The sequence below is a fragment of the Rhynchophorus ferrugineus genome, unplaced genomic scaffold (genome assembly GCF_030347505.1).
Source record: "Rhynchophorus ferrugineus isolate W39M unplaced genomic scaffold, kcgeb_rfMv2 rfM2, whole genome shotgun sequence".
Lineage (NCBI taxonomy): Eukaryota > Metazoa > Arthropoda > Insecta > Coleoptera > Curculionidae > Rhynchophorus > Rhynchophorus ferrugineus.
The window spans coordinates 82,132,082-82,144,160 of NW_027472581.1; the positions used below are offsets into that span (position 1 = coordinate 82,132,082).

Below are 12,079 nucleotides of genomic sequence, written 5' to 3' on the forward strand. Positions count from 1 at the left end.
TACATTCTTCAAATTGAACTTGTAGACTTACTTTAGTTTTATAATATTTGGTATTTCTTTGCAGTTTGAAAGATAGAATTCTTTAAAAGCAAGTACCACATGAATAAATTAAATATTCGTGAATGAAAGCTGTATTTTTGTATCACATCGTTACTGGCGATGTAGTGAATATATGCAAATTATGCTAGTTAAGCAATCAAATGCATTTGAGAGATGTATATCATTCGTTAGTGCTATCGGTGATAATTAGTACATTTGCAGCAGTTAACGAGCACAATAAAATCAGATGGAATTGTTAGAAATATTTTGAAAAATTAGTATAGTAATGTGACACTAGTTCATGTCTCATTTAAAGAAATACATTTCTTTAGATTGAGATTTAAGTTTTTAGAAAAAAAAACATTATTATTAGTTTTTATTGGAAAAAGAACATATTTAGGAAAAAATATTAACTTATTTAATTATAAGCGAGTAAATATATTTTGTTCAGCCAAAAAAAGCATATTATATTATATTTGTGTACTCAATAGAATGTTTAATCAATCTCAGACAATACATTTATAAATAATGGAACTTGGAGTATATCAATATCTTGCTTTAAATACAATTTTGTTTCTAGTTGGATTTCTGTTATATATTCCTTTTACTCTTACATTATGAACACAATTAATATATTAGTCACAGTAATATTAAATATATGTCTTGACAATACCTGCTGTATATATAGTGTACGTGATAATTTATAATCTTGCCAATATATCGAAATTGCTTTTCATAAAAAAATAAAGAAAGTTGTTTTAGGGATACGTGTTATATGTATTATAATAGATAATTATGTAATAGATAAATAGCTGGAAAATGGCTATCAAAAATTGTCTTATACATGTAAGCATATATTATGTAACACCTATTTTATGACACTGCTGTATGCAAGTACTTGGTAATGAATCGAATTTTTATTGGTACAGTTTGATAGTAATTGATAACAGCTGTTACACATATACATTTTCTACTGTTGTCTGTGAAATATTTTCCTGTATCAAAAATGTAATTTCCCATGTTGTTCGCCTTTTCACACTATTCAAAGTCTAATTCGTTTTATAGATGATGAGAGATCATTTAAAAAAGTATTACATGTGATCGAGAATTATCATGTTAAAAAATCATTAATTACTATGATGATTTAGTTTAGTCCAATTTCCTATTTGTTTGAGTACCCTTGGCAGACTATTTAATTGGATAGTTTTAACATTTCTTTTCATAAAATAGCGGGTTTCCATATCATAGTGATGATATTGATGTCATGTCCTGGAGGATCGAAAATGATAGGATGTATTGCATCGCAATATTTATTGGACAAGACTTAACCCATACTCTCAACGAATTTCCAGACAGCTTAATACGAACGTGACGAATCACCTCATTGGACATTGAATAGATGTACAGATGACAATGCAACGATAATCCTACATGCAAAAAGTCATGAGTCACATACTTGATCACCAAGGTGACTAACTCATAACTGGTTACTAGTTGCTAAAACCGAATGAAAATGCTAGTGCAGATGTCAGCTGATCACTATTGGACAAATTGAAAAATGTCTTGTTATAAAAAGACTAACAAACTGAAACAAAAGACTGTAATAACGAGTAACTAAGCAAAGTTTTCCTCTTGCATGACAATCGGCCACACGTTGCAAAAATTGAGAAAGAAATAGAAAATATTTTAACTATACCAATTTTCTTCAATAAAATACCTTTTGAAAGTGAAAAAACATCAGAATGCATACAAGCATCTCCTAAGTGCAACTGCATATAAGTTAATCAAATATTAATCAGAAACATTAGAACAACTACTTTTATTAGAAAACCATTATTTTTACGAAATTGCTTTAATCTTAGTGAGCGTTGAGATTAGACTAAAATCAACTCTGATATTTTTACTAATTGTAACTCAGTACATGACCATTTCATCATATTCTCCATAATGTATTGTATATGCTATCATATTTATTCAGGAAATTTGATAACCAGTAGGCAATAACAAATTTGTACAAAGTACATGATAATATGGCGAATGAGATTTAATTAATATTTTACAATTGTATGTTCATAGATTGTTGATATCTTGGTGACTGAAATTTTAAACTAATAAAATTATATTTACTTTTATAAAATTACTGTTTATTAATACTAAATAATATATTAATTTTGACTGGGACTCTACATACCAAGCAAAACGATATTCTATTTTAAGACAATTTGTTGTAAGAGGATTTAGTTAGTTATTTAATATAGCTGATACAGTGACGAATTTACCAACAGGCAGAGTAGGTTCAAGAATAGGGGGCAGATTTAGCTTACTGAAAATGTGTGAATGTGAAACTGGCAAATGTGTAAACACGCTACTGGCCTGGTGATTTTATAATAGTGTTATCAATCTACCACTATTCTTATATTATATTTGCCCTTTTTATCGCTATATCAGTTTGTCATTGATCAAGAAGCGTAGGATGTCATCACAATTTATTCAAATATTAATCTCGATTCTCTATATCATAAATATATTATTATAAGTGATCGTTATTATAAGTTTGAAATATATGTAACATCAACAAATTCTTAATTTTATTTATAATTTCCTTCGCCTTAAAAGCAACAATGAAAATTATTCAGCTAAACAACATTTATATTAAGCTTACATAGTTTTATTACAATTTTATGTTATTACTATGAATCATATATTACAATAAGTAGACTCGGGAAAAGTAAGATTGTCTCTTAGTTAAAAAATAATTATTTAAAAAAATATTTATTTAGAAAAAATCCAACAATATATTTTAATCAAAATATTTTCCATAACTTTTTGTTATCTTTCTGGTAACATGGATAAATCGTGTATGAAGAAGAATGTTGGTTCAGTTACGATCATCAATCTTCTTTTGTAATTCTTCAGCATTTCGATACAGTATGTCAACTAAGCTATGATATGGGCGCTGCACAGCTTCCCCTCCAAGCTGCAACACTGCTTCACAATTCTTGCAATATGTGACTGTGCATTGTCTACAAGAGGACGACTTTGCGTTTGTTACTCTCTATTGCTGGTTTTCTTGTAATAATGCTTTGTTATATTTTTTCAACTGATGCTGGTTAGGCATCTGCAGTAACCATATTAATATGGTTTTAGCAGATCCCACCATATTCACAGCAATAACTCATGACTTTTCTTTTTGCGCTTCTCCTTCTTGACTGGCAAGCAATGAAACTGATATATTGAAACATTCTAAACCTTTTTTTAGCCTCAATTCCTGTAGTAGTAGTTATCATCCCCACCTCTAGATCTAACCAAGTGCATATAAATGTCTGGACAGTACAAAATAGTGCCAACGGTTTATCAATTAATAAGCTGCTTGCGAAAGCAAATTCTTTGAGAGTTTACGCATGCTGTTTTGCAATTCATTGTCTTTCTTTCGAACTTATTTGAAAATAACTAATTTTAAATTGTGGAAACCAAAATTGACATTTGTGACACGAAGCAGCTGCATCAGATCTCTGATGGGCGTCGGCTGAATATTTCTTCAGACCAAATAACATTCATTCTTTAGTATTATTAATCTCGATGTTTTACAAATCAATTATATTGAATAGAAAGCTATTTTCTATATAAATGTGTCAGAACTGTCGAATTTAACAGTTAGGTTATTATGTTATCAAAAATGTTGTTATATATTTGTAAGTTAAATTATAAAGGTAACAGGGCCGTTTGTTATTTTTTACTATTATAAAGAGGCAACTTAAAAAAGTGGGTTTATAATAATAAAAAACGAATAAGAGCACTATGAATACAGCAACTGAATAATCGTGTTTATTGATTGAATTTCATACTATGTGAGGAACATCCGCCACTCCTTGGGAAGAAAATACTTTTTCACACATTTGGTAGACAATATATAAAATAGTGTTAAATAAAAATAAAAATATGCCTTTCCTATCTCACAATTTATACAGACAAGAATTCCTACATCTTCGTCTGACATCACGAATGGTTGGTCGAACCGTGCATTTGATTGAAAATAGTAATTATATATATATCTCTATATATATATATATATATATATATATATATATATATATATATATATATGTGTATATATTTTATAACATTCATATATATTAATGAAATTGAAAAGTAATTAATGTTTATTGCTTTTACGGTACATGATGGTTTGTTAAGTCCAAATGGTCAAACGCCTATTTTTGTTCCAGATAGATTTATTGATATCGGTCCTGGTTTTTGTTATAAGCGGAAAGTAAAAGTGGACGACAGAATTAAACAGTGAGGTGGTACCTACATACAATGCTTTGGTTTGGCACCGATTAGTCCGGGACCCAATATCACATCGATAATTCTTAAAGAACAATGCAAAATTTAATTGATTTCAAGATGAATAGCAGATAAGGCTGTTCGTTCAATGAAGAATACAATGTTATAAATTATTTTATTTTTATTAGAATAATAAGTAACAATAAGAAAGAAAAAACTCATTATGCGTAACGGAAAATGTTATTATCACCATATTTAGGGCTTAGACTGATTTCCCATGTGCTATTATCTGGTCTGCTACATGAGTTTGATCAGTGTTATGAATTACAAGATTATACAAGAGTCAATTATTTCGGTCAATGCTTGCTGACTTTTACTTCTTAATTATTTTAAAGGCTCACAAGTAACATGTTGGATAGATAAAGTCTCAACATATTCCGATTTTGAAATTCTTACTTTGGAAACCTACAAATGACCTCTAAACGTCTGAAAATGGTTGATTGATCATCGTATCATGATGATCAATCGTTTCTAAGTAGTTTTGGCTGCGCTTGGCTCAAATTTTCATTAATTCTTATTTTTTTCACATTTTTCATTACATTTTTGTTGGTTGACAAACAGCGAGAATTTATACGAACGTTCAATATATTTAAGTGGTATATAATTGGCAGATAACCTTGATATTCATATTTTTCCTGACATATTATTTCAATGTACTAAATAGAATGGTTGCCTTTTATATCAAAATTACGAAATATTATATATTTATTTTTGTTGTTAAGTTGAAACAATTGGTGTAACTTAAGTCGATTTTTGGTAATAATATATATATATATATATATATATATATATATATATATATATATATATATATATATATATATATATATATATATATATATATATATATATTGTCGTATTTACTCTTTGTTGTTTGTTCAAGGACGAATTTCCTGTATATGATCTAAAGTGAGTTCAATAAGTACTGGAAAACATTAATGTAAATTATGTGAGATATCATATCTATAAAGTAATAGATGGCTGCATGCTGAATATAATGAAAAACATTATTATTCCTTTCTTTCGTGAACGCTTGTCTGTTAATCAGTTAAATATTCATTTAAGGGGCTTCATTGAGATGCTTCCGCTAGCATGACACCTGGCTTCTCCTGACTATTAATCAATTTGGTTAATAGCATAGCTTCAAAACACTTCCAGTCTTATGAAAATGAAGGAAACAGGATTGGTATATTAGATTGCTTCCAATAATTTTAAGTTTTCTCGTCACTTAACTCATGTTAATGTAATATATAAGAGCTGTATATATTTTTTTCTAAGTTTAAGGAAAATTGTGAGAAATTAGGTACCTTTAAAAACATATTATTCTTCGTTAACATTCTTCATGTCTGGAAAATGATGTAAATCCTTTAAAATTAATTCACAGTCATAGAAATGCAATTAATAAATGTATATATAGCTAATCTCATATGTTTATATATTTTTAATTTAATATATTAGGAGTACAAATTGAAATACGTCGTTATTTTTAAATTCGAAATCTTTATTAAGCAAGGATTATTACATATTTTGTCGGCCAAATACTATCTACCATTATCCATATGTATGGGGTAGGATATCCCATTTCAAAGTTTAAAAATAAGGCTTAACATCTGAAGTCGCATGTGACATTGCCATATAACAAGATTAAAGGCATAATGTTAGTTAATTATTTTAGCTCATATATAATGGAAATGTTTAAGCAAAATGAAAAATGGATTATAGCAATAAAAAGGTATAAAAATAATATGAACAGAACAAGTGAACGAATATGTATACATAATTACTATTATATCAAAGTAGATTATTGATTGATTCTAAATTTATATTGGAAAAACCATAAAAAGGAACAGACAAAAATAACATTATTTCCTTCCAATTACATAATTTTTATTCATTACAAAAAAACTAAAATACAATTACAAATATCTTTATTTTTTCTACGTATATGCATACATACTAAATTCTTATGATACTACATCATTATGTCTGTCCCATACTCACGAGTAAATCTAGTTCTCGTACAGAACAACATTTTCTTCATAGAAAAAAGTCCTTTTTAATTCTCTACCCTACCACTTTTAGTATATAAGTATCACGGAGCTTCACACCAATATAGTCAAACACATCCACATCTAATTAGTCTCAACATTTCGATCATTTGTTTTTGTGTTTGTTGGTTTTGACTGAAAAAATCCAATTATGAAGACTATGGTAAGTTTCATAAGAAATCTTTGAAAACGCCTCTCTTAATACAATTTTTTTTTGTAAGGGGCCCTTTTTTAGAGCAATAGGAATCAAAATCATCAATTAAGTTTGAAGCTTTATATTTGCTTATTTCAGTGTTTTTTATAACTAATAATTTTAACGTCTTTTGGTATATATGTATTACAATTGCTTTTGAGCAATCAGCTTTAATAAGTCTATTGAGCATTAGTGTCAACTTAATTAATAGTCTTATTTCAGAAAATTATTGAATAACTGAGAATTCTAGTTTTCCGAAGAGATCACTGAATTTGTAAATATATTTTCACAATTTGTGAAGGTCATTGAGACGTTATTAAAATATTTCCATTTTCAGTGCTTACTTGATTGAATGAAAATTAATTCTAGAAAGTTTTCTTTTAGACTATGTTCTCTAAAGTCTCGTAAATAATAGAAATGTTGTCGGGAATATGATGGTAATGGTAATATATTTGGAGAGTAGCATACATTATACAGTTTGAGTTTAAGAAAGAAAAGGGATGTGCCTTGCTATTTTATCTTATTTTGTCCAAGTAAATAACATTGAATGTATTGGGATTCTTTTTATTACAATTTTTACTACTAAAATTAACCAATATAAAAGTGTACACTTTAGTAAATTATTACTAAAAGGCTCAGAACAGTTTAACTGATAAATGTAATTTTTTACACATTTTATTCACATTTTTCCATTTTTCTTTGATGTTTTGGTCATGAAAAATAGTATGTTAAATTAATTAAGGTAAATTACCAACAAATAATAAATACCTGAAAAAGGACGTTGAACATAAAGAGCCATTTTTTTATTATATAAAGAAAATCCCAACATAGAAATATTTTCATTCCATCATTTACATTATTGGATTTTTTCTGTATTCACTGAAAATCTTATATATGTTATCAGTTACTAACTGACTTAGTACTAATAATAGTGCTTAAGCTTAATTAAGTTTTTTAGAAAATGTCACAGTCATTATAAATCACTACATAGTATAAAACAAAGTCGCCTTTTCTGTCCCTATATCCCTATGTGCGCTTAAATCTTTAAAACTACGCAACGGATTTTGATGCGGTTTTTTTCAATAGATAGAGTGATTCAAGAGGAAGGTTTATATGTATAATACATGCATAATATACTAAGGCAACATTGCTAATTTTAGAGGTTTTTAACGTGATGTCGTAAATTAACCTATTTTTTTAGGCTTATTTAGCAATTAGCAAAAACGCCGCCTAACCCTACGAGTTAGATCAAATTAATGTACTACAGTATTGTACACCATAAAAAGATCTACAAAAAAGTCCGCGATGGTATATGTTTATCTTTTAGGGATAACCCACATTAACCATTTTTATTGTTTACTTTTTACGTGAGAAAATGGCTTATTTACGAAGCTATTTTAAGCAATACGGCATTAATCCTTATCGAATTAAGTACCTTAAATACAGTGTGCAATTAATATAGATCAATATGGTTCCTTACAGCATGTAAATTAAACAAATATTTTCGGAGATATTACAAATTTAAAATTTGCTTTTAAAAATGTGTAATGTAATAAAAATTGTATGAATTTAGATATTCCAAAGATAGCAGGAAATCTTCATAGTAAGTATAGGGGAAGAGGAATTGTTTTACTGCAAATATAATGCGTGCAGGTCAAGGGCAGTAATGAATGAACCAAAAATACTGGATCGATTTTAATCATGTTTTCATTGAGTGACATAGGCATATATATTTTATGCCCGTGCAAAGTCGGAGCGGGCCGCTATGTTTTTATATACAACGTTCATATTTTTTCTGTAGTGTATTTAATTTAGTATCAGCATTGCACCCGTGCGAAGCCGGGGCGGGTCGCTAGTATTATATTAAATATGTTGTTGCATCTAACAAAATATATTAAAATTAATGTATTATAGCTTTGATTTTGAATTGCATTTTATACTAAAGCTTACTAAAGCTCACGCCATATAAAGCAAAATTACTTATCCTCATTGGATTATTATTTTGATTAGATTGTTGTAAGATAACATAAACTAAAATGATTCAGTAACGGGATTAAATACTCAAGAAAAGCTGGTTATATATAACAAATCTCTGCAAGTTCGAGTGTCGTAATCAATTTAATCAAGCGACCCAGATTAGATAACAGCGTTAGACTTTTTTCGCAGACAATGGAGATAAATGTGTGACCTGCGTATATTTTATGACCACAATTGTAAACTCTAACGAAACTGGATTTTATTGATCAGGTTTGGATTAGAGTGAAAATGAGAACTACGCTTGCATTTCCATTAATATACACTGCTGGTTAAATATTTAAAATAATTTAAGCAATATTTTATTATTTAGCCATTAAGATTTCAGTTATTTTCATTACTAAATGTACTATTAAAAAACATGGGGATAGTAATACTATTTTCTTTAGATAGTGCCCTGCAAGAACATAGTTTTGTTACAATTAACTGAATTCATGTTTTATTTAACATGATGATGCATCAGTGTTAGGGTGTTAGTAACAGATCAATTGAAAAGTTCCCGACCTACCATAGTAAAACACATTTTTTTGGCAAAATTTTTTTTTTTTTATTCAACATTATTCCCTTTAAGGGTGATACACTGATTATAGCGACCCTCCAACTTTTCGATACCATTTTTGTAGTACGATTTGTCCTTTGCTTCAAAATAGGCCTCACTTTCGGCGATCACTTCTTCATTTGACGAAAAATTTCTTCCCATTGATCATTCTTTTGAAATCTCAGAACAGGAAATAGTCGCTGGGAGCCAGATCTGGAGAATGCGGTGCACTGACTTGGTGAAGCAGCCGAATGTTGCGTTTGGCTTTGGAGTGAAATAATGAAGTCATGTTTCATCCATCCATCATTGTCACATGTCGACGTAAACACTCGTGTTTATTACGCTTGACCATCTTCAAACACTGCTCCGAATCATCAAGTCGTCATTGCTTTTGGTCAAAAGTGAGCTCTCGCTTCACTCACTGCACAGAGCTTTCTCATGCCCAAATATTCGTGAATGATATGATGTACACGTTGAGTTGATATCTTTAGAGTGTCTGCTATTTCATTCAATTTCAATTTACGGCCATTCAAAATCATTTTATGGATTTTTAAAATCTTTTCGTCGGTAACAAACTCTTTTGGGCGTCCCCTGCGTTCATCATCTTCTATGCTCATTTCATCACGTCTAAACTTAACTAAACTAAACTAAAGTATCAATCAATCAATCTTCAATCAAGTATCAATCCTTGATGATTTTCTTGGGACAGTGTCCGGAAACTCAGCATCAAGCTAAGTTTTTGCTTTAGCTGTATCTTTTCCCTTCAAAGAGCAATATTTTATCAACACGCGAAATTCCTTTTTATCCATTTTTTTCACAATAACAAGAGTTGTTTCACACAAAATGCTATAATTCACAAACTAATGATCCGACAGGTGTCAAATTTATACACGCATCTTTTGAGGGTTAGAGCTAGTTAAAGAATATATGGATTTAATCCTAGTAGCGCCATCTGTGCCTCAGGCCGGAAAGGTTTTCGGCCAAATCAACGTCTGTACTCCTCTGTCTGATGTTGTCTGTGTTGGTATATTTCATGAAACACATAAAACTGATATATTCTAACATTTTTACAATATGGCTATTTATATAACTACGTTAGATACTTAAAATAACAGATTTAAAAGTGCTAATTAAATTAAATGTACTTTTATATGCGTAAAATAGATAACCGATAGAAAATTTTACTTCAATAAATCTACTTTAGTGAAGTAAAATAAAAGATCAATAAAGTATTAGGCGCTTGTATGTATTTTGATCATGAGTTTTTCTATTAGCGAACAAGCCAATTATCAACATAAATCACTGATAAGCAACCTAAACTAACTGATAGATTCAATGGCTTTAACATTTTCCTACGCAAAATATTAGTTATTCATTGTATCCACCCGCTAATAATGTAATGGTCTAAAGTGTATTTTTAACATTCATTATTTTTGTTGTTAAAGAAATCTACTGCCGAAATCTATCAAACACTTTTAGAGACTTGTGTGCAAATGACAATATTCGGTTTTGGTTTCATCGTTTCAAAAATGGCTATTTGGAGTTCAATAGCAAAGAACTGCGTGGGATACCATAAAAGGTCGAAAACAATGAATTATAAGACTTATTGAACTGAAAGCCAGCTTATACTCTCAAAGAACTTTCGGAAGCTCAGCAGTTGATTAATTAACTATTCCTAGATGTTTACATACTATGAGAAAGATCCAAAAGGAGAGAAAATGGAAATTATCACGTATATTGATACGAAATTTAATTTTGAACTATTTCAACATCGGTGCTTCATTATTTGTCAGGCAAAAATATAATTTTGTTTCGACTGCTGCTGAAAAGTCGATTTACTACAACAATTCCAACTGCAAGAGGTCATGGATTAATCCAGAAGAATCAATCACATGGGCACTGAAGTGGAGTTTTCATTCATTCGTCTTCGTTGACGTCTTATTATGCTTATGGTGGGACCGGCAAGGTGTAGCATATTACAAGCTAAAACTGAATCAAATTCTTACTGAAGATATCCACTGACGTTAACTGGATGAAGAGAAAGGTTTATTGTTGCAAAAATTGCAGCAATAGGGAGTAACAGATGCAAAGTTATCCTCTTGCATGCGAATGCTCGGCCACACATGACTTTTCCAAGTAAAAAAGTGATCAGAATGAATGAATGCTAAAAATATACCGTTATTGTAATAACTGTATATTTTTAGCATGCCTAATAATTGTCAAACAAATCTTAGTGTTAAAGCTGAGCGGTGGTAAGCACAAGAACTATGCAATATTTTGTTAAGCAGTATATAAACAGGTTAATTTGCTTTTAGGCCGTTAGAATGAATACCTACGTACCTTTAAGTAATCAGATTTAAATAAGTTTCAACCTTTGGCTATCACTTTTACGTAACTCGCTAAAAAGTGACATTCCCACTTGCAATTACCAACATTTATATATCCGATAATAATCGATTAAAATCAGTTTCTTCAATAATAAATTCGATTTTTTTAGTATTGATCCTAATGAAATCCTATTAAATTAAAATTATCCCATTAAAATTATCTTTTGTAATTTTCGTTTAGGTTCTAGTTATATGTTATTTATAGTCGATAATGTGATTTTTGTAGAGCTTTTATTTCTGAATTTCTTGTACAGCAGCGTCCTCTGTGGTGTTAGTTGGAACTGTTCGGTAAATAGATTGGTAATTTTCTTTCTGGTTAAATGCCGATAGGCGTTGGCAATCTATGGGTGAAAATTTTTAGTTTTATACAGTTAGGCCTATAGATGTCGCTACAGAAAGTAAAATATTGTTTTATTATTGCTTGTTAGACGAAACAAATTCATTCAAGATCCTAACATCTTCCTACTTTCAAAATTAAGAGTTGGTGAAATATTTA

At 29.5% G+C, this 12,079-nt stretch overlaps 1 protein-coding gene across 3 annotated transcripts in view; it reads left to right on the top strand.

Annotated features, from left to right (window-relative positions):
• The window catches only part of LOC143191474 (uncharacterized), a 125,514-nt gene that overhangs the window by 58,992 nt on the left and 54,443 nt on the right, over nucleotides 1-12,079 (top strand). Inside the window, exon 1 of one of the 3 annotated variants that reach the window (XM_076396619.1) lies at nucleotides 6,507-6,594. The exons of the other annotated variants lie outside the window; for them this stretch is intronic. Within the exon in view, the coding sequence (XP_076252734.1) occupies nucleotides 6,583-6,594 (12 nt within the window). The 5' untranslated portion in view covers nucleotides 6,507-6,582. Of the gene's footprint in view, nucleotides 1-6,506; nucleotides 6,595-12,079 lie in introns of those variants that run through there. 3 annotated transcript variants of the gene reach the window in all.